This window comes from Anser anser, assembly GCF_964211835.1.
Source record: "Anser anser genome assembly, chromosome: 10".
Classification (NCBI taxonomy): domain Eukaryota; kingdom Metazoa; phylum Chordata; class Aves; order Anseriformes; family Anatidae; genus Anser; species Anser anser.
Window position 1 is genome coordinate 17,876,144 of NC_139730.1, and position 23,307 is coordinate 17,899,450.

Here is a 23,307-nt window from a genome sequence, read left to right on the forward strand (position 1 = left end):
GTGTCTCTCACCACTCCAGCAGAAAGGCTAAGGCACATGTCAGGTGTAGCTCATCTTCCAGCAGAAGACATGTTAAACAAATAGTTTACCTGGCACCTCTCTTCCTAGTAATTTATTTTCCTAATCCTGTATATAGTCCTGGGGACTGGCAGCAACCTCAAAACCTTGCCATTGCATGGGAACTACACTGATTAGTGCACATGGGTTGCTGCATTGAAATCTGTGCAATGAAGTATGATAAGGCACCAATATAGTTCAGGCTTTAATTTCCCTGATACTAATACCTCAATAATACCTCAAGATCCCATACAGCCAGCAATGCAAGTTCTGTTCCTTTTCATCACCTCACTTCTTACTACCTGCGCTCTTGGCCAGCACGATTAGGGACACAACCGATCCAAACACTATCTCACCAAGCTAGCGCATCATTTCAAGCTAGCGTATCATTTCCTACCTATAACCACTCCCCCAGTTAGTCCAAAAACAGTTTAAAAACAAGAAAAAAAGAGACAGGCTCACAAAGGAATGGAGGCATGAGGTATGCCAGAGTTCAGAAAGGACACCTGAGGGGTTCTTCCTGTTCTTCCTTTCAGCTGAACCTGTTCAGTGGCATAGCCAGACATTTCAATAGTACCTATCCATAAGTTTCTCTGATACATTCAGCCACTATGAAAAACAAATATCCCAAAAAGCAACAGAACAAAGGAAGTACACAAGTTACGTTTGCAAGGCTTTTCCTCCTAAGTGTTAAGGTCCTTAATTTACTAAAATGAAGTGGTATTGCTATATTCAGCAGCGGCTTCCCGATTTTTTTTTTTTGGTTTTTCCTCTAGTTTTCCTGTACACAAGACATGAGCTAGAGGAGTTATGAATTTACTCTTTTAAGACCACAGCCATTATAGATGTCATTTTAAGGGTAGTTATTTTTACCAAGTTAAGTTTTATCTTTAGCAAGGTTTCTGTATTAACACATCTTTAATTTCTAGTCATTACTAACAATCTAATAAAGTCTGATTTTTTTAAAAAAAAAGGCAAAAACCCACCATGCTCTCACCATCAAGACATTTCATTTAAGATGTTCTTGTTCTGATGTACGCCCAGAAAAGCTGTTACTTTTGTGACACTTATGCTTACCATATTTCCACATCTGTCTAGTTGGTCTAGGCTTCACACTGTATTGTATCCCAAGCAAAGTCAGCAGCCTAACAACAGGAGAACAATCCTCCCTCCACTTGATAAATTTAGTACCAAAATGCTAAGTCACGCTTTAAGACAACCCCAGCTCATTCTGTGATGCAGCTCACTACAGGAACTTAAACTAGAATTTGCTAGAAATACACTGACAAAAATGAAGTGTAGGACTTATAATAAGTAACTAGAAACCTCTTCTGCAAGAGCTATGTAGCATTGTCCTGGTATCACGTATCATTATCACAGTTCAGCTCCCCCACCCCTCCATCACAGCTTTTACAATAGGAAGTGCAATGAACAAGTAAAATGACATATTGTATCTAATACCTGTTCTTTCTTCCAGCCTTTATTAGCTGATGAGCTGGCAAAACGCATTTCTTCCCTTTCCCTTTCCTAATCTTTGGAGTGGTCATAGCTGTGACAGACTTTGTGCAGCATCTCCCCTGCTGCTTCAGAGTTGACTATAACAGAACAAGTCCATAGATGGTCCTGGAATCTGTGACAACCTAGGACAGTCTCTCTTACAGCTTAGTCACAAGAATGGTAAAGTAGCAAACCTGTGAGCTAGAACTTTGTTTTTACTACTGGAAATTAAATTCCTGCTGAATTGGGGCATAGAAGGAGATAGACTAAGCCATGTAGTTGCCAAGATATGCATGAACTGCATGTGCCCATTTATTTACATTCTTGTCTGAGCACCATCTTCACTTATGCATTTAAACTGCTGTTTGGAAGTACTTGTTCATCCGTTTTCAGTATGAAGTAAACAGCAACTCTTAACCCTTTCACAGGGAAGTCTTATATGCCTATTTTTAATTGGTGTGAAATTTAAGAGCTATTTTTCCCTTTTCTATGATATTCTTTACAATCTGTTCATTGGGATGGGTTGATAAAGCTTAGGTTCAAGTCATAATAAGCTTTGAAACACATTAACGTTTCCCTCCCATCCTCTTAAGTGTTCGCAGGCAGACCACAAACCGGCCCCCACCAGCTGGAGGAAGGCCTAAACCACAGCCAAAACCGAAGCCTCAGGTACCACAGTGCAGGGCACTGTATGCATACGATGCTCAGGACACAGATGAACTTAGCTTTAATGCCAATGACGTGATCGATATAATCAAAGAAGGTACGTAAACATAGAAAAAAGCTTTTGCTACTAATAGTTAAGACATGGTTTTTGGTTACCCCAGAGTTATCTTCCCTGATAAAGCTTGCAAATTTCTGTGATAGCTCAGAGAGCAGACATCCACAACAGTCACACCTATGCACTTTAAAATATCAGAGTTGACAGTTGAAAGCTATTCACTTTATTTGCTACTGTAGATCTGTCAATTTAGAGTGTAACTATTCAGGTTCTGACTGAAAGTTAGCCTAATCCACAAGAACCAAGTAAATCCAGCTCTAACTCTTTGATTTCTCCCAAAGCAACCTAACCTGAATTTGCTGTGATTAGCAAATTCAGTTCTCCAACTCATTTATCATCATCCTTCATGAGAAGGCTGTCAGCAAGTAGAACAGCTTTGTGAGTCTGCCTCAGAAAGTATACAATAAGGTATACAAAACCTCAATCCTTACTTTACTTTCTTTGTCACAGATCCTTCTGGTTGGTGGACAGGAAGACTACGAGGGAAACAAGGTCTGTTCCCTAACAATTATGTCACCAAGATATAAAAGACTGTTAGACAAGAAAATGCTATGAAGCTAACAATGTTTGAAGATGTTTTCCCTTACCTTCAGGACACTGTTCTCCCGAGATCTGCTATTCTCAGCATTTTTCACCAGTGAAGTTGTATACAAGGAACAAGAAACTTATCCACAACAGAGACTTTGATATTTGTCTCAGAAACATACAGCAATGGACATACTAACAAATTATTTATTACATTTAAAACCTGGTTAACACCTAGTAAGTGAAGATACTCAAACCTATCATCATTCTGAAACAGAAAGGTGCTTTGCAGTCTGGCACCAGGGACTTTAAGGTGTATTTAATAAGTGCCTTTAGTTGAATATCAGTAATCTTTTTAATTATCTGATGAAGATTATGTTAAATGCACATTTCCTCTAATGCAGATCATTCTGGGGAACATGTTAAGTATGCTGCTATGTGTTTAAAAGAGTTAGGGTCATTTAGGATATTACCATCTAAAAATCTACTGCGATGGTATATTTAAATAATTATGTACAGAGGTGTAATGGAATTGGTTTGCATTTGCTGATGTATTTAGGGACTCCCAACAGGCACTACAAAAAGTTTAAACAAAACTATGTAGTACTGTATTCTAAACAATGTTGCCTTCAAGATTTATATTGGAATATGGCTGGCCCATGTTGGAATTCTGTTTAATGCTCTACCTGTTGTAAGAAATGTCTTTATGCACAGCTGTACATTTATAGAAATGAATCCTATACTGTATATAAAAATTGAATATGGTAGAAACATGTATGAATGTATGATGTAGTATTCCACTGTTCTTACCATAAAGTAGTTCTACTAGAATTTTTATGCCAGGTACTTACAGATATGCACTACTCCTTTTAAATGGTAAAAGCAAGTGTTACTGCTTAAGTCTAATTGCCTCCCACACCATTCAGAGTGACTGTTGCTTGCCATACAGTGATCAGCATTCATTGCTTTGCCTTGTGAACCTCCATAAAATAAAACAAGCAGCAGTTTACTCAACAGGTCTGTTCACTGCAGTTTGTTTTCAGATATTATACATACTAACGTTTCTTAACAACCACTTGTTTAAAAAAAATCCCTCTACTGTGCTCTGATTGTTTTCACTCTGCCCAGCTGAAGAGCTATGCACTACACTTTTTCCTCTGAGCTTTTTCTGTTTTAAAGAGTTGAATCCTGTCCCTCCTAAGCCACTGCCTAAGCTTCATTTAGGCACACAAACTCCATCTCCATTAAGAGATTTGACTCCTTCAAAAATACCTATTTGCATTAAGTGCTAGACTTTACTTATCTTATTCTATAGGAGAAAAGTCTCCTGCCATAAAGATAAAAGCCTGTAGCTTCAACCTCCAGCAGGCACGGCATTGAGGACTAGGCACAGTTTTGTAGTACTGCGGACTTGCCTTCTACATCAGAGCCCGCACCCTCATAGAGAAGAGACACAGAGTTCAGCCTAATTTACAGACTATCTGTTTGCAAGTCAACAGTAAATACATAGTACTATAGCACTATTAGTACTATAGTACTAAATACATAAGCATAAATAAAGTGAGGCAGAAGAGCTGCAGTACTTACATGCTTGTATTCCTCTGAGCATACAAATAAATACTTGTTTAATTTTATAAATGCTTATTAGAAGAAAAAAATAACAAAGGAAATCAAAAACTGTAAGTGTAGTGTATTCTCTCAGGTATTGAGGTTTGCTGAAAAAAATAAAAAGGGGGAAAAGAACAGGTAATGAGAAGCTAGGGGTTTTTTTGTTTTTGTCTAAGAAGTAGAGTAGGTTTTAAGAGGTAAGCTGATACAAAGGTCTGATCCCTGTAGTTCTACATCTACAGCCAATGCACACAGAGGAGTTTCCTGCCTCAGCTCTCTGTTTAGGCATACAAAGACAGACAACACATTATCTCATCTGCACTCAGTTGCCTAAACACAAAGCCTTACAAGGCTGCATCTGTTACAGCCTCCTACTTTTCCCAGCTTTAAGTAAACAAACTACAAAAAAACAAGTTCTTGACGACTTCTTTGAGACACGTCACTGAAATGTCACCGTATTTACTATCCCATAATGTATACCAAGGAAAGTCCTGCTCTTTGAAAGTGTGAACAAATTACTAAATACAAAGCCAAAAGATACTGAACAACCACAGAAAATACACATATCTAACTGCAAATTGTATCAGTCACCTACTTTGTCAAATGTCCTAATTCAGCATCAAATTGCAGGCACTTCTAGATATTGCCTTAAAGATTCACAGTTGCAGAGGGGGGGTTATTGTTCTTTTTTTTTTTTAAAGAAAACAGCTTTATTTCTGAGCATACAGTTGTATTACAAAGCAAGTTTAAAATTTCACCTTCAGAGGGTCTGAAAGGTCTGTGGTAAGGCTGGAATGCTATTTACAAAGAGCAGTAGCTTTGCCTCAATAGACAACTAAGGACAAAGTGCATATCATCAGATACATCTGTCTAGGGTTATCATAGGAGTGATGATGCTAGGTCCTTGATTGTCTTGCAGTTCAGTTGAGGGATTGTGCTGATCCTCAGGAGTTTGCTACTCGCATACTTGTTCTTTATAGCCTGCAGAGGCAGAGGAATAATGTTACAGAAGATCTACACACGCAATCCTTACTTTGTTCAATTAGTCTGTTTTGAAAACAAAAGGTTAGACTTGAACCAGCATACAGAATAGCAAGAGCAGAGTTTTATTTAAAATGTTTGGTAATTGTTAGTACTGATACTTAAAATGTTTGTAATTGATAGTACTGATGGAATATTTTTTCACAGGCTTGTCTAAATAGCATACACTTTAAGGTAACATACACAGAACATTTATCTAAGGAGTCACAATATGCAGCAAAGATATTTCTAAAACATTAGAAAGTTTAAGTAGTTATACTTACAGTGTATTTTGTTAAGTTCTCATTTACTTTAACCACATTCTTGGCCATATGCTTCATAATCATCACAAGACTGTCTTCTGCATACCCAGTGTAGTACTGCTGCTTTGTACCCTAAAGCGTAACAGTAAGAAATTTAAGATTTACAAAGTGAGGATTCTGCTTACGGCACAATCACTTCAGGTAGCCAGCGCCCCAAGCTTCAGCTACTAATTTTGAGTGCCAGAAGTTGTAGTACTGTCAGTTTAGAAGACAGATTCAGAATCGTATCTAGTGTGCAGTGAAATCTGGACGCATAAATACCAAGAATCATGTTTTCGTACTGCACGGAAAACAAAAGAAACAACCCTTGCAAGAGTAACCAGTAGCTGATTTACAATTTCCTATTCACTATTCACAGTCCATGGTTTCATTATTCTACCTGAGCTACTTAGAGTGTAGTCTTCTGTAACTCAACACTTCCATAGGAAAAATCCCATTGTATAATGGTGTTCATATAGAAAAAAAGAGTTTTGTTTTTAATGGTATGTTCCATATTCTACCTTCAGCTGTGCATCAGCCTGTCCTGATGTCATTTGATCCCTCACATTATTACTGACCTAAACACAATTTCCTTCAGTAGTGGTTTTAACAGTTCAATTCCATTGACTGGAGGAAAAAACCTCACAATGTGTTTGATTAAAACACTTACCCATTTGTTCTGTCCCAGAATCTTTTGAGACAAGCATAACGCAGCTGCTGCAATCTCTGAAGGATGATGGTGCACCATGTCATAGTCTATCAATGTCAATTCCATCAGGTATTTTGCTAGTGTATGTTGCTCAGCATCAGCCTATCAGATTGAGAGTTTGTTAATACACAAAGTTTCACTTCACCTCATCAAGATACTTCAGAATTACTTATTCTATTAATTAACTTACAAATAAGTTGACTAATCTTGTTTTGCCAAGAAGATATTTATTAAGGCCTAAGGACCATATTAATTAGCAGTTACCTCAAAATTCCAAAGCAGTGTAGTCTAGCAGCCATTTGGCATTTAGACACAGGCAAGTGAGAGATTTTAACCGAAAAACAGCAGCATCAGGCACTGCTGTGCCCAGCTAAGCACTACAAGTGCTCCCTCTGTAACACACTATTAGGTGGGGGGAAATATACGTTAAGTAGATCTTCATTAAGGCATCAGCTAACTTCAAGAACTACTTAGTGGTCTGTTAAAGTAAATGAAGCCCACTTCAAGTGCGGGCAGATTACTTAAGTGTAAGAGCCTCCTAATAGTGAAGACTCAGCTCAAACAGAAAGCTTACCTTTTGATTCTTAAGATAATACAGCATTTGCATCCAAGAATCATGAAGAACTGATATTGCTTGCCTTTTATGAGAAACACCCTGATTACCAGACAAGAGGCTACTCTGAAAACTGGGGCTCTGCTCTAGGTGTGTTCAGTTTACTGTAACAGTAAACTCACTGCGATTAAGACTGAACACAGGCCCCAGTAAATACAAAAATGAAACCACTACTGGCTGCCACAGTGTGAGGTCTTATTCCTCTGCCTGGAGTTTCATAACTGAACATTCTTTGACATAGCACAAAGCAAGCAAGATAATAACACCCAAAGCAATAATGATTGTCTTTACACCGTCTTGACTGTCAGGGGTGTTCATATCAGTATTTATCAATACCTGAAGGGAGGGTGCAATGAGGATGGGGACAGGGTCAGCAGTGCCAAATGCCAGGATGAGAGGCAATGGGCACAAACTGGAACACAGGAGGTTCCGTCTGAACAGCAGGAAGCTCTTCTTTACAGTGCATGCGATGGAACTGGAACACATTGCCCAGAGGTTATGGAGTCTCCCTTCTTGGGGATATTCAAAAGCTGCCTGGACGTAGTCCTGGATACGCAGCTCTAAATGTCCCTGCTTAAGCAGGGGGATTGGACGAAATGACCTCCAAAGCTCCCTTCCAACCTCAACCGTTCTATGATATATACACAGGAAGGTTCTAGGCAATCAGGACAAGTACCCACCTCTCCAGCTTTTGATGCTCTTCTTAAGAAATGAAGTGGAAGAGGCCGTCCCAAATCAAAGTTCAACTCTTTAAGAATCGTCATCTCCATTTCTCTAACTTCAGCACCAGTGTAAGCATTGTCAGTAATGTAAACAAAGTCTGCTATATCAGGAGAGAACATCTCTTCATATTTTGAAGCTAGAAGCAGCGCTGTTACACCCACCAACTGAAGTCTCTTACGAGGTACTGAATGAGTCTGCAATATAGGAATTTGAAAAGTAAGACCCAAAATATCGAACTCTAGACACAGATTCAAATTCATCAGCTTAAATGCCAGTATGTCAGTGTTTATTCTTAAAGACATAAAAAAAATTTCTACTTTTGAGTCAGAAGTGTCCCCATAATGACAAGCTCAGAGAATCACAGCTTTGGAGTTAAGATGTTGTGTTACAGAACTCTTACATGAAGAGCAGCAGACTTCTTAGGATTAATCAAACTCCTTTAAAAGGATAGTTATTATCTTGTACTTTTTCTGTGACTTCGCTAATTCAGCTAGAGACCATGGGATGGTTCATACTGTAGTATGAACATTGTTATCTCTATCATTTGCAATTTCAGTTTTGATTAACGGTCATGTAAGTACTGGTTCTGGGGTAAGATCGTAAGATCCCACCAATTGTTACTATTATTACCATACCAATGTCCATCCCGTGTCTCAGGATTTGCACAGTGTATTAATTTGTGGATTTGTTTAGCAGAGACCAAGGATAGCATGATTTAGTAAGAGATCAAATTCTTCCTGTAGTTGTTTTTCCTCACCTTTCAGCTGAGACCAATAGCATTTCCCTAATTTCTGTCCCTGGTTTCTCTTGGTTTTCCTTTCCAAAGGACAGTGATGTTTTCAGCACTTCATTTTCTGATTCTAATGCAGCACATTCCGTATCCACAGTTCTTTCAGGGGGAGGAGATTCTTTAATTTCCTTTTGCACACAGGACAAGCAAGCCCCCAATACTGGACAAATAATTCCTTTACCTTTCCAAAATCTTTGCTCACTTCCGCTGAACAAATCTTATGAGGAGCGGCTGAGGGAGCTGTGTTTGTTTAGCCTGGAGAAAAGGAGGCTCAGAGAGACCTTATGGTGCTCTACAACTACCTTAAAGGAGGCTATAGCAAGGTGGGGATTGATCCCTTCTCCCAAGCACCAAGTGATAAAATGAGTAAAATGGCCTTAAGCTTCACCAGGGGAAGTTTAGGTTGGATATTAGGAAAGGTTTCTTCACTGAAAGAATTGTGAAGCCTAGGGAAGTAATTGAGTAACTATCCCTGGAGGTCTTCAAAAAACATGTAGATGTAGAGCTTAGTGACATGGTGGACCTGGCAGTGCTAGGTTAAGGGCTGGAGTAGATGATCTTAGAGGTCTTTTCCAACCTAAATGATTCCATGATTGTTTTACTCGCTCTGTCACTTTGTCCTCATCTTTCCATATTTTTTGGGCCCATTCTATTCCTGCTTTGGACGGTGAGCACTTAGATTTTTGCAGCAGTTTACCCATGGCAATCCTGCTGAGTACACCAATTTTACTGTCGCATTAAAGTGAACAGAGTCAAATGTCTGCTTGTTTCACAGCCCTGCCAAGAGCTTTCACTGAGAGAGTTTCACAAAGTTGAATGTATTTAATAAGGTGACAGATATGACAGATTTGGAATTGCCATTGAATAAATACACTTACTGCAATAGCACTAACACGTAATAGTGCTAGCAAAATGCTATCCCTCACCAAAAGGTGAAGGCACAGATCTTACCAAGGTGTCCCTGTCTTGGCAGAGGAGAAGAAGCCCAGTCCATCAACTGCCTCTTCCAGGTTTCCAATTTCTTCTTTCTTCCCCAAGCTCTTCTTTCTTCCTCACTATAACTTTTTTTTTTCCCCCTAACACAAACTTTTTCAACTGTTTCGTCTCAGGTGTGATGTTTAGCACGATTTGGGTGAAGAGTTTAGTACTACAGTAATAATATGTTTAGGATGTACCTCATTAAGCTCATTATCATATCCAGGGGCGTTAACTTTTTTTGTTCATTTTACACATAATGAAGCAAAAGTTTTCACTCCAGCACTGTGGCCCTCGAGATTCTGTTATGTCACAAGAACAGGGCCATCCCACCAACAGAGGACTCCCTCATTCAGCAAGCTCTCTTACCAAGCTTGCAGACCTCCATCCACAACATTTGTATAGTGGATAGAAGAACAAGCTGTTCATCTCCCCGTTGCCTGAGGCTGGTGCTTATCAGTGACACTAACAAGTCTGACTAATCTCCAGTCACTGAACAAATCATGTAATCCAAACACGTTGATAAACATTGTAGACTTACTTGTAAGAAGCGGTCCATAATTGCGACACACATGTACAGTGTTTCCTGCAGAAGCTGGAATCTTGAGTGGACCTGGACAAGCCAGTCAACTAAAATTGCACGCATACGCCCATTGACTGTCTTCCCATCAAGGTAACGTGGGCGCACCGACTGCTGCAGCTGTTGGAGAAAGAGCTTCATGAGCAACAAGATAAACACTACGCTGCAGCAGCACAGATTCGGTATGTCATACCTCAAGCTGTCTCAGATACAGATAGATGTCTTTTACATAGTCACTACAGAGCTGGGGATTCCCACAGTCCTCGGCATCAATGTCTTCTACGTTGTTGAGCAACACATCAGAGAAGGCTTGGCACAAATCCTCTTCTTGCATAGATACATCCATAGGGACAGGAGACAGAACCTAAGGAACAGGTCAGTGCTTACTTAACTACAAAGTGGCAATGTTCCTTTATCCCCACAGTTTTCAAGTTACTAATGTAACAATTTCTTGAGATAAAATTGAAGCAGAATTTGCTTAGTATGGCAAGCTTTCACCCCCATGCCAGCCAGACAGAATCAGCAGACCTTTTAGTTATTGCCCACTGAAAGAGAAATCTGTAGGCATCACCCCGTAGTACTTCAACAACTAATTCTTTTGCTTTAATACTAGCCTTTAAGCACATGTATTGAACCAAAACCCCAGTACAAAGGTTTTGCTTTTTCAGTATGGAAATGGGATACATCTACAAATAAAATCTGATGTTAACGCTCTCACTTACAGAGCTGAGACTAAGAAGCACATTAGCATCATAACTTCCTACCTTTGGAACAGTAGTTTCTTTGAGCACTTGTTTCACAGCAGCTGGAGGTTTAGGCGGTATAATTGTATTCGTCATCTTACTGGGCTTTACGGATGATTTGAAGCAGTCTGTTTTCTATAGTGAAATCAACGATTATTAGTATAGAGCTAGTTATGCATCTTTTCCTTATCAACGGATTTCAAATGTTATTTTACCTTAGTTACACGTGTTCCTCTTGTTGTAACTTTGTTTCCTATTTCTTCCAAAGCAGCCCTTTTAGCAGTCATTTGGCTTTTGGCTTTACCATTAAGTTCAGTCACAGCATTCTCCAACCCCCTGGCAACCTAAAAAAACAAAAATTTAGTTTAAAAGTCAGAGACTAACTTCATTTAATTTTCAGATACCCGACTACGTTTATAGCACTTACCACCACTGTACTGGTATACCTCTATGTATGCCATCTACTACCAAATGCAGTAGTTTTTATTTCCTACACATTCACATGGGCTCAGGGAAGAAGTCTCAAGCATGCAAATTACAGAGAGTACCATGAAAAACACACCCCATCTCACTCTTCCTTACAGCCTTTTAATTCCATTTAATAAGTTAGAGCGCTTACCTGCCACCCAGCTATCTACTGTATTTCCCCACTCAGTAACTAGAGCAGTAATTCCATGAAGATGAGCAAGGCACTTTTTGTTCACAGAATTGTAAAGGTTGGAAAAGACCTCCAAGATCGTCTGTTCCAACCATTCCCCCAATTCCACTCCATGTAACAAAAATTGCTATACAGATGGAGATAAGCGTCCACTGTTTATCGTGGGGAAAAAAAACAAAAACAACAAAACAAAAGCAACACCAAACACACGCTACTTTTCAAGAGCTACTAATGAAGTTTTTAACCCTTGCAGAGTTATTCCAGAAAAAAAAATATCTGTTTTTTTCGTTTCCTTCCCTCAGCTCGCCGTTGAGCAGCCTGCATTTCCCCCCTGCCGTGCCCACCCCTGCCCCTCGTTAGCAGCGGGAGGCCGGGGGCGGGCACCTGGCGCACCGGGTGGCCGGGACCAGGTGCGAGCTGAGGAACCGCCAGGGCAGGCTCCCGGCCCCGTGCCCCCGGAGCTCCCCTCAGGGGCTCCCCTCAGGGGCTCCCCTCAGGGGCTCCCCTCCCCCCGTCGCTCCCCGCTCCCCCCTCCCCCCCCCAAGGGCACGCGGCGCTGGGAGCCCCAGACCCTGCCCGCCCGCCCGCCCACCGCCCGCGGGCCCCACGCTCCTGCGGCTGCCGGGAGCTCGCTGAGCGCCTCACAGCGGGGCCCGGCCGCCCCCCGGCCCAGCGGCACTCACGGCTGCGCGGCGCGTTACGGCCATGGTACAGAGATTTCGGAGGCCACTACCACCCGCGCCGCTCCTCACAGACAGAGACCCCAACTGCTGCCTCGCGTCCCCGCTGCTCCCCTTTAAACTCTCTCTTGCGCTCCTATTGGGCAGCTTCGTACGATGCACGCGCCCCATTGGCCCGCCCCTCGAGGCCCCGCCCAAAGAGGAAACGGTTTCAATCGCGTCCGGCGCTTCCAGAGGGGGCGGGGCTCGCGCCCCACAAAGTCTCGCGCGAGGCGCCTGGCGCTGAGGGGCGGGGCGGGGCCCGGGCGCCCCGCGTTGCCCCGGCGTTGAGGTGCGCGCACAGCGCAGCCGCGGGGCGGGCTGTGCTTTACCATAAGTGAGCCTTGAGGAGAAGGGTTAAGATGTGCTTCAGCTTAAGCTGCTAACTCCGCTGATCAGGCGGCGTCCAGCCACGTTCCATCAAACTGGCTGCTGGGAGAGCCTGCAGCTCGGCCCGCCTTCCTCCCTCCTGCACCGCACCAGGGCCAGGCTGCGGCCCGGCGCCCCGGAGCTAGCCCCACGCATGGCTGAACGCATCAGAGCTCAAACAAAAACGCAAGAAGCAACTAGTTAGTACTAGTGGAAGTAGGACAGGAGGGTAGCGCTCTGCAGGAAGATCTCCTCTTCCCCCATCCCCTCTCATTAAAGAAAGAGCTAACACATAACGCAAGGGTTTTTACTATAGCTTACTAAAGCAAGCACTTCTACATAACGAGCACTGGTGTGTGGCTCTTGTATTTCCTCCTGCAAGTAAGCTATCTAAAAATAACCAAGAAACCCCTCCCCCCCCCCAAAAAAAGCCTTAAGATTGCTCAACTGCTGTTGCTGCCAATTCCCCACTTCACCTTCCCCATTTCAATATTATTACAGTTAGGGTTTTGTTTTTTTTAAATATATAAATCTTACCTTGCTTGTGGTATTTTAAAACATACCAGTACTGAAGATTCAGTAAAAGCCTCCAAAGCTCTAAATTTGGAGCCTGTACACAGTGAAGATGTAACTGGCACAAGTCACTTGAATTGCAAAAGAGCAGTAATATATATGTATTTAGGATGCAATTTTCAGTTTTCTTAAATTCATTTTGTACCATGCTCCTGAGATTCAGGAGTTTTGATACTAGAGTAGTTGCCTAAAACAAGACAGAAAAGTCTATTTACAATAATTGCTTAACAATCTCCCAAAAGTGACTGGCTTTGTTTATTCACATGCACACACTAGCATTTTGATAGCCTTTGTAAGATCAGTCTTCTTGAATTCCTAAATTCCAGATAAATGACACACTGTTTATTATCACATTGAACTGCAGCTAAGTGTTGGTTGATCCTTCACTGAGAGAATTTTTCCTTGTCAGTACCTGTAAGAATATACGTACAAGAGAATTTTTGCAGATCAAGACTTAAAGGCAAAGTAAGGACGGCAGAAGGAAAAAAAACTTGCATAAGAAACAGATCTTGAATGATACCAGTCTAACATTTTATTTATTGCATACAAAAGGATTTCTTTTGACAATGGAACTTTATATGAAAAGTAATTTAATGCATACTGTTGAGAATCTTATCTTCAAAGTCAAAGATGCTGCAGAAAACTTAAGGCAATGCATCTAAGCATGTAAAGCACAGTAAGTGGTGGAAATTTTCAAAATCAAAAAGCCTATTCATTTTCCTTCCCTTAAATTATGGTTAAGTCACAACTTTCTGGAATAGAAATAGGCTGCAGCTTTATTAGCCCCTGCAATAGCATATCGATCAGAACACTGTGATTCCTGGCAAATACTTAAGTGTTCAACATCACATTACAATGTTATGCATACATTTAAGAGCAAGACAATATCAGTAGCAGTTATAAAACAAGTCAACGCGTGGGCCACTAAAATACCTCTAGTACCAGACACCCAGACTAGGTGCCTAAGAGAATCCCTAAAAAAATCCCCCAAACCTGTGCTTCTTTGTCTTTTAAGAAATCCAAAAGAGATTACATCGCATACCTAGGGTCTCATTTATTTCACAGGCCCTAGTTGTTGTTTTTTTGCCCCAAGTCTCTCAAGTAGCTTCTTGGAAACCTTTTTAAAGTGATTATTGTCAAACTTCAAGCATCAGTGGTCAACTAACTTCCCTCCTTTTCAACAGTCACTGAAGAATAGGAAGTGTCTACTGTTCAGTCCTTCCCAGTCACTTTTTTAAAAAAAACAATGTTGCTTCAATTTCACACTCACTTTCCGTTTCCTATAGCCATAATATTCAAGAAGGTTAGCATAAAACCACGCCAGGTTTTGAAGCAATCAAATCATGTTGCCTCTCTCCCATATCCCCCATTGTACAAGCAAAGTGGTTTTAAGTTCAGTTTTAGCAATGCAATTAAGCTTGATAACGTTCATTTATCACACATGCTGGAAAAAAAATTTCTCCCCACTTAATGCCTCAGTGCCAGAGGTGTTAAAGTTTGTTGCCAGCAATAGACACTGCTTTGGGAAATGCTACTCCTAACAGATTAGAGGACAAAAGGGGAAGCAGCTTTAACCAGACAAAAAACAGGCATTAAATTAGATAAGGTAATATTTATAAATGGATCACTTTTTTAGTGTAAACATAACATTTTGTTTTCTAGGTTTACTGTAAACTGTTTTACACTTAATCTGATTATGAAAGACAAAGACAAGAGAAACTGAAGGTATTTATTATTCAATCCACTTACAAAGCAGGTAGCTTAATGCAAGCTTATTGACATGTTCATATATGATCCCCTAGGAACATCTTTTCCAATGTGACAGTAATACTGTCTCAATGTTTTTGCAATTTTCAGCAACTGTTGAGCACATTTAAATAAACTATAATCTATTATATGTGAAACAATGTTGATGAGCAACTTGAGACCTGATGTGGATTAAAACCTCCTCCAAAGGCAAAATGTTAGTACATTATAACTTAATTCTATACACTATATTATGCAGCAAATCTTAACTATAGAAAATATTTCAATCAGTGATGGACTGTTGGTAATTTATAGAGGGAATCTATGATCAAGGCAAAACTAGGTAACCACATAATTTGTCTCAGTTTCTACAGAAATTTACAGGCTTTCAATTTACTAATGAAAAATAAAACAAGAGACAGCTGAATTTTGCTAATTTTATTAACTTGAAAACTAATAAAAATCCCAAGACAAGCCTGGAACCTTTAGAAGTTCTACGAATGCATGTATATCTGTCAAAAAACACCAAAAAAAACAAGAAACAAAACCCCTGCAGCTCTAAATCCTGACTGAATGGTTTTTATATTAAAAAACAAACCACCTTGATGTGCGCAGATACTTCAACTTAAGTTAGAAGACCAAACAAAGATTCTAAGCTATTTTTCCATTTCCCTAATAATTCTTTCAATTTGCAAGTATCTACAATCCAGCTAACTGAAATCAACATTTAGTGTTCACTAGAGAGCTGTTTCACAGCAGCAAATATTAAGTTAGGGATTCAAATTTCTAGACATAGGAAGAAAGTGATAAATACAATCTGAACAGCAGTCTAAATGTTTAATATTGACATTCAAATATATCTGCATTGTGCTGAAATCTTCAAACAAACACAAAAATATGATCAGACAAAAACTCTGGTGATGAGTATGCTATATGTATCAGTCAAACTGAATATAGTTCATATTCTGTTCCCACTATTAAGGATGTTATTTGACTCAGAACTGATATTGTAAATATACAGCAGCCATTTTTTCCTAATTAAGGAATGTCTCAATACATATTATTATCCTCTTCTAGATGATCTTTATACATTAAACTAAAATATATGATTGATTAAATTAAGGAATTCGAGGTTAGTAATGAGTGAAATCATACTTTCAAAGCTCGATACTATGTAAAACAAACCAAAAAAAGAGACCACACAGTTCTACTTACTAAAGCAGCTAATCTTGCCTGCAAGTTTGGGGTCACAAAGCCCATAATATGTGCAAACAAATGCAATACAAAGAACCATGCAAAAATACAGTAATGAATCAAAAGAAAAATGTAAAACCTAAAAAAAAGTTTTATAAATATACTGAAACTCAACTGTCTTCTACCTAAACTGTAGGTCTAGCATTAGTTGTACCATATAGCAGAGCCAGCACTCTAGGTTCAATGCTTCCAAATCTGCGCAGGTAAGTCATGCCATCTTTGGTTGACTGCAGTACCAGGAAGGATGAGAGGGAGCAAGAAGGAGGACAACAGTTCTGGAAAATGGTGTCAACTTTCACTTGGCAGTTGAGCCTCAATGTCCACTCTGCAAATGGGGCACTTCTTGTTAGTAATCAGCCACTGATCTACACATACTTGGTGGAAAAGGTGCATACATGGAAGTCGCCTGTCATCAAAACAGAAAAAATGCATTGGTGTTAATATAGCATTTTCATATCAACATTGCCATTTTTTTCCATGGATATGTGGACCTCGCTGTATTCTTTTTGTATGTGTATGTTTTCCCACAAGTTTCACTAGCCTTTCCAGTTGACTTGCATTTTGTCTAGTTCCAAGAAGAATGGGCAATGAAGTTAAGTACTAGGTTGCTCCTAATGTGTTACAACAATTTAAACCTGTTACACCTCTTAAATAGCATTATTACTCCAAAAAAGTTGAAATTAACAATCTGGAATTCACCTGATTAACTCCTTACACAAGATACAAAAGCAGAGAGCACAGTATGATTTGAATGAAGTACTATCATCCATACCCTAACTTTTTTTTAAATAGTATCATCTTGGTCTTGTGTTAAAAGATAGACAGTCAACTTACGGAAGACCATAAGAAGAGAACCTACATCCTACCCAAAGACAACACAGAATGAACAATAAGTGCTTCCCATTAAAGCTTGTTTTACACAATGGTTATGAGGACAGATAATGATTAACTGTAAAAGTTAAACAAGGTAGTGTTGCAAAGTGTAGCATAACATATCCAAGTATGGTCTCAAATCCAGAATATTAGCACAGTATTATGATATTCAGTGGTACTATTTACCTGACATCTTCACCTTCCTCTAATATAGATAAGCAGATGGTACACTTTTCCTCTGTGTCTTCTTCTGTTCCTTCCTCCCCATCTTGCTTGCAGTGCAGTTTCCTCTGTGAGAACCAATCAGTTGTTACCTTATTAGTAGAGATGACATTATTGACAAACTGAGTAAAATCTGTTTTTAATACAAGTTCAACACACATTTCTTTTAAAACATTTCATATTCTTAAGTATTACTTATTCGAATGTGTTTGAACCAATTGAAGAATTATCACTTGTAGAAAAAAATCACAAGATAGTTCAACTTTAATTCTTGTGACTGGACTGTTAATATATGTATTTAGTATTGTTGCAACCAGTCCCTTCATTTGTGGTCTATAAGCAAGTATCTTCATTTCATTCACGATGAGGCAAAAAAATATACACACAATATCTTAAAGTCAATATTTATCAAGTGATAAAGAACACTGCATAAATGTGGGTGGGATTCTGTATTATGGTATATTAAACCAATTAAGAGAGAACGTAAGTTGTGAAAATTCTGTACCAGACTCAAAACTTGACCGTCTTCCTAGTGTGATCATGGTGAAGGTTAACATTTTAAGTATCAAGCTGGTAAATGTTGTGAACGAATTATTACAACTCAACTTCAAATAAAGCCTGATGATGTTATGTTGATGAGTTATCCCTGAAGCCTGTTGGCTATTTAATTATTACCAATAGCTATTTCATTGCTCACAAGGCTATTCATAATTGCTGGACAAATTATTAAGTAATGTGGCTGAAGATGGCATCTGAATGCCACTGCTGGGATGCAGGAAGAAACAAAATTTGAACCTACCATTTCCTTTCTTACCCAAAGAGAGGCATTTAGGAGAGAAGGCACATTTCCACTCTTAAGTACTCAATTATTCTGAATACTGAAGAAGCCACCTTGAAAATTTCAGCTGTCCCATTCTTCTCCCTATCTACATTTAGAACACTTACTTCCCTGTCCCCCTCATTGCTTAAGGTATTCTACAAAATACAGTTTTCAATGCAAAATGCACAGTTCAAAACCACAGTAACGTTATCATCTAACAATTGAAAGAACATTCTGACTGATCTGGAAGAGAAATACAGAATGAAATGGAAATGTAGGTGGAGGAGGAGATTAACACCTCATAGTGGGTTTATGGTGCTAATGAAAAGCGTGGGACTGATCAGACCTATCAAGCATCCCAAGCAAAACCGTGCGTATGAATTTGGCTATGAATCTCGTCAAAACCATGTATTTAAACTTTTTGGCCCATTAAGCTTGTTTTCCCTTTTCCCTTGGTCTGTGAAAGAACGTTTTCCTGTTTCTAGTTTTTAGTCTGTGAAGACCAGGAATACTCTTCATCACCCTTATCTTAAGGTGGTATCTGTATGTGCAAGCATTCACTACAAAATAAATAAGGCTATGCTTTGACCTGTTTGTGTTTCAGAAACACATGAATACCAAAACATTGTTTATCACATTACAAATGATCTCTATTTACAAACCACGTTTTTTACATTGCCCTCATGAAGGAAGTGTGATTGTATGCTTTGCTTACAATCCTTGAAATTGCAAGACAGGGTAAACATGCACTCTTTGAAATCAACACTTCAGCAGATTTGCTAAATACAAATGTTACTACATTTTAGGGAAAATATAACAGCCCCCAGTTTAAAAAATCCTCACCTTTTTGTATTTATGGGGATATGTGCATCTTTCTATAGTTCCCTGTGTTGCTCCACGGTTTACATTGCCTAATCGTTCCTCCAAGTGAATCAGCTCCTAAAAAATTATCAAGGAATAAACAGCATAAGAACTGATAGTTCAACTACCTTGAAAAAATATATTTTTTATTCTAAAATTTGTCTGTCAATCTGCAAATGGGTTAATTCCCTAGTTATTCAACTGCAAGAAAAGTAAAAAAGGATATAGTGTATAGGAGAAGTTATGGGTTTATGTAAAAAGCAAACTAAAGCCCCTAAACACAACACTACCTGGTATTTTAAGTTACAGGGAAACACTCATTTAATAGTGAGAGAATCAAAAATTGCTTGCCAGCTAGGAATGTTTATCAGTATATTTACACATACTTGTATTTCTAGTGAGGAAAAAGCAATTAAAATGTACCAGGAAAGTATTTGCTTTCTAACAGTCATTAAGGCTTGGAGGCAGGGGGAGACGTTTCTTAAGATGAAATACAATGAATACTATGACCAATTTCTTTTTCTCCAGCAATGAGTTTACTAGAAACATAAGATGTCACTGAAGATGTTTTCAGTGGACTAGGTCATTAACTCTCTGCATCTGATAATTTTTATTAATACATTTTTTTAAAAAAACAAAACAAAAACAGCTTCAACTCCTGCACTACATAATAAACAGGACAGCACTGTCAAAGCTGCCAAGTTTCACCCTCACTAGGAGGATTCTGGCACAGATATTCAGCGACATGTGAATATTACATGTTACATAGGGGAAGGAGAAGACCAAGATATACTGTCAGTTAATAACCACCTAAACCTATGTTATCCACGGCACCTTTTCTTGACTGACTCAAGATGCTTTCAGCATCTATTCCCAGTCCATGACAGTGAGGACATTCTGTGAATTAAAGATATTTTCTTTATGATTCTTTTACATCTACATATAAAACTAGCTCTACCATACACCCTCCCCATATTCCCTCATGACATATTTTGGCATTGATCTAGTTTTATTCTATTACAAACCTCAAAATTGCCCCTGAAAGGGCCTCTGAATGATGTTCCATCCAATCCCGATGAAATGTAACGGATGTGAGGATAGCCCGCCATGTCTGGTACCTATTCAAACAGCAGATGTTAAGTTAAACCTATTCAGAACAGTTCCAGAATTTTACTGTTCACTTTGTAAATTTTAAGATCCTTTTGCTTTTATTGAATCACTTATTTATACTCCTCAGCTTGAGTACACAATTATAACTGACAGCTTATCACCACTCTGAGCTCTCTGAATATAACCAGGAACAAAACAGAAGTGAGACTAGATCCTCTATTATCAGCTCTCCATATCTGCATTACCTATTTCTTGGTGTCACTTGCCAGCTCTCAAAGTTTCAACCTGCTTTGTATAAACACACCCTATATATCTGCCTGTATTTGTAAACAAACACCCTAAGACTATGCATGAAGTTACCAGAAAAACTCATTTTTCCTTACCTTACCCAAGAAAACTGAACATCTTTAGACATCCTTCACATTTAGAGGCAGATAAAAGTAACACTTGAATAAATCTGATCATCTAACATCATAGACATCTCTATATACACTATATATTCAAGCATCCACTGACTTCCTTGCATATCAAGAGATACAAGCAGTGAGCAAATTACCAGCATTCAAAGATTTACTACCCTGCAGGCACTTCAAACACCAGTGCTTTCATACAGAAGAGCAGAAAGGTAGTTAAAATACAAAGCATCGCCTTCATAGCGGAGCTTCTTAGTTGCATTTTGGCCCCCACAAGACAAGTGAATAATGATGCTGCCTTTTGGTCAGAAACATACCAGCAGCAATTATTTATTTTTTAATAAAAAGGTGAAAAAAACAAAACGATCAGCAGATTCAATTTACTTTAAACACGGAGTGTACACTGATGTAAGGACTGTAAGAAGCAATTCATTTGGAAACACCATAATGTATTTTAGAAGTGCTATCTTCCTTTCTGTGCTGTCAGCTAGTAATGCCCCTGCTGCTGTACGTCACAGCTCAAAATTCATCTTGTGAATCCATCAACAAATTAGACATCTCAGATATTATCCTTTAAGTCAGATACTTGCATGATTTCCTTGATTTCCAGCAAATGCTTCTATGCTTAACGTATGTAAGGGCATAAACCTGAGTTAATGCATCGTAAGAAGCCACAGTTCTAGACAAAGTTACTCACATAACATTAACAGACCAATATAGTACTTTCTATATTTTTCAAATCCAGTCTGGTAGCTAAAAGCTGACATGAATAGCAAAAATTTCTAAACAATTTTATTTCCCTAGCACATGCAGTAATTACACTTAACATTGCCTCGAAGGTCAGAGCTTACCAACTGGAGTGACATGTAGCCAGTCAGGTCTCCCAACTAGAGTGAATTCTGTTACTAGAAGCTATTTGAGAAACCTAACACCACCACAAAAGCAAGTAAGAATTTCTCAGAGCACATACTGCAACAAACAACCAACCGACTTTACACAACAGAAACACTGGGCAGGACATGATATTTTCACAGTAATAAACGTGCCTTCACATTAGCCTGATGGGAAACATAGCACCTCCATACAACTATCTGAACGTGGCACATACAGGCTCTTTTACAGAATATTCTTGAAGAGCAGCTTACATTTCTGGCCAAGTAAAAACACTATCTTGAAACAGCCATCTTTGTAAGAACCAATTAGTTTTTATGCCTGCAGAATAAGTAGTGTGCTAACACAGCAAAATTTTAACTGATTACATTTGTGCCTACAAACAACAATGGGCAAGAGAAAGAACAATAATGCCCAAGAGAGAATAGCCTAACTACTACCCATTTAACTGTCACCAATTGCAAAGAGAAGATTTCTGCTCTCTTGAAACAGCTTCAAAAAAGTTAAGCACAGATGGAAGTGCACTTTCAGTAAGTTTTGAAACTGCAAAAGAAAGGAAAGACAGCTAATGCCAGTCTATGTTAAGTAATTTACTTTTTTGGATATAGTCAAACAATAATATACGATTTAAAGCAATATACTCTGAATCCGCAAAGTTCAGTACACGCTTGCCAAGAACTGTGTTTCCTGTAGAACAAGGATCACTTGTTTCTGGTTTTGCGCTTCCTTATGACGTTTCCTACTACCAACAAAAATAAAAATTCAAGTTCAAGCTTAGGTCTGAACCACTTACAATATAAACATTCTGAAACAGTTTGAAATAGCCTACAAGAAAGATAGTTTTCCTTGCTATCCTGCTTTCAACACCTTCCATATTTCCAGGATTCTTCTGCCTCTCAGCTGCCATCAGTGATTTTTCCATCCAATTGTACTATTTATCTTCCCCATCCCAACCTTCCATTCAACAGTTCACATTAAGGATCTTAACAATATACTTATCCAGTTAACTGCTTAAATCCACATCAATATTCAAAAAAATAAAGCTGATCAATTATCTTAAATAAGCCAAATTCAAACAAGGAAAAGTTGCAGTTTTCAGAGACACTGTGGGAAAGAACAATTAACATATGTTGCATAGCTAAAGACCTAGGTCTATCTGTGCCAAAGGGGAACATAAAATAAATGCTCTTCAATAGTCCATATTCTATTAAAAAGCAAACAAACAAATTCATGTTTATATGGGAGAAAAAAGGATCAGTTGTATTACAAAGTTCCATTTTTCCTATTTGAAAAACACAGTTAAATCTGTTACAGTTAATTAAAACTTATTTCAGCCCTAACATGCACCTTGAACTACACTACGGAGGAACATTTACAGCCTATATCTCCTGTGTCTCTCATGTGGTGCTGCATTATTTATGTGACACATGGATCCTTTAGTTGATTCTTCTGAAAAACATTGTTCAAGTTTGCTGAGTAGCTCTTTGCGCAGAATGGAATCCATCACAGAAGTCACTTCGACAGAAGCTTTTTTCCCCTCACCATATGCAAGGCGCTGAAATAATAATGATGGGAACACACACTACTCTAAGGCAGAGTCACAATGATCAAAGTAATTGCATTAACTCAAGGAGGGAAGTAGACTAATCCTTGTCTAGGCAGGCACGAAAGAAGAATTCTCTAAACTGCTTTTAATCTAGGATTCCTCCTGAAGCAACACTTAAACAAGTGAAAATTGCCTCCACCAAGCTAATAAGAGGGTGGGGGAAACAAAATCTCCTTTTCTATTTGGACTGGCAAAGCTGCTGAATGCTACTCCTATCCCCTAATGCATCCTTATCTTGTCTTGCTGAGGATTGAAATTGCAAGTCTGTT

At 39.0% G+C, this 23,307-nt stretch overlaps 3 protein-coding genes across 16 annotated transcripts in view; 1 reads left to right on the top strand and 2 right to left on the bottom strand.

Moving 5' to 3' along the window:
- The window catches only part of MYO1E (myosin IE), a 166,155-nt gene extending 162,281 nt beyond the window's left edge, over positions 1 to 3,874 (top strand). For all 7 annotated transcript variants that reach the window (XM_083851097.1, XM_083851096.1, XM_083851098.1 and 4 more), the window contains 2 exons: positions 2,148 to 2,317; positions 2,786 to 3,874. In XM_083851097.1, the coding sequence (XP_083707223.1) occupies positions 2,148 to 2,317; positions 2,786 to 2,862 (247 nt within the window). In that variant the 3' untranslated portion in view covers positions 2,863 to 3,874. The remainder of the gene's footprint in view (positions 1 to 2,147; positions 2,318 to 2,785) is intronic.
- A 1,270-nt stretch (positions 3,875 to 5,144) lies between these two features.
- Positions 5,145 to 12,447, bottom strand: CCNB2 (cyclin B2). Its single transcript, XM_083851171.1, has 9 exons — positions 12,265 to 12,447; positions 11,139 to 11,267; positions 10,945 to 11,058; positions 10,374 to 10,544; positions 10,142 to 10,300; positions 7,793 to 8,029; positions 6,461 to 6,601; positions 5,773 to 5,883; positions 5,145 to 5,449 (listed from the first exon to the last, which is right to left on the bottom strand). Exons 1-9 carry the CDS (start codon positions 12,430 to 12,432, stop codon positions 5,348 to 5,350), a joined length of 1,332 nt encoding a protein of 443 aa, XP_083707297.1. The 5' UTR covers positions 12,433 to 12,447; the 3' UTR covers positions 5,145 to 5,347.
- A 1,304-nt stretch (positions 12,448 to 13,751) lies between these two features.
- RNF111 (ring finger protein 111) overlaps positions 13,752 to 23,307 on the bottom strand; it is a 53,213-nt gene continuing 43,657 nt past the window's right edge. For 4 of the 8 annotated variants that reach the window (XM_083851105.1, XM_083851106.1, XM_083851108.1 and 1 more), the window contains exons 11-14: positions 20,044 to 20,136; positions 19,001 to 19,096; positions 17,302 to 17,429; positions 13,752 to 16,648 (exon numbers count right to left, since the gene is read on the bottom strand). In XM_083851105.1, coding sequence (XP_083707231.1) covers positions 16,531 to 16,648; positions 17,302 to 17,429; positions 19,001 to 19,096; positions 20,044 to 20,136 — 435 coding nt within the window. In that variant the 3' untranslated portion in view covers positions 13,752 to 16,530. The remainder of the gene's footprint in view (positions 16,649 to 17,301; positions 17,430 to 19,000; positions 19,097 to 20,043; positions 20,137 to 23,307) is intronic. The other 4 variants (XM_083851109.1, XM_083851103.1, XM_083851110.1 and 1 more) reach the window with 3 other exon arrangements.

Excerpts from the sequence above, each read along its gene's own strand:
- CCNB2 (XM_083851171.1), bottom strand. The coding sequence starts at position 12,432 with ATGGGGCGCGTGCATCGTACGAAGCTGCCCAATAGGAGCGCAAGAGAG. Across the intron at positions 11,059-11,138 it reads GAGGAACACGTGTAACTAAG|AAAACAGACTGCTTCAAATC; the intron begins GTAAAATAACAT and ends ATTTCACTATAG. Across the intron at positions 5,884-6,460 it reads TTCTGGGACAGAACAAATGG|GGTACAAAGCAGCAGTACTA; the intron begins GTAAGTGTTTTA and ends GTTACGCTTTAG.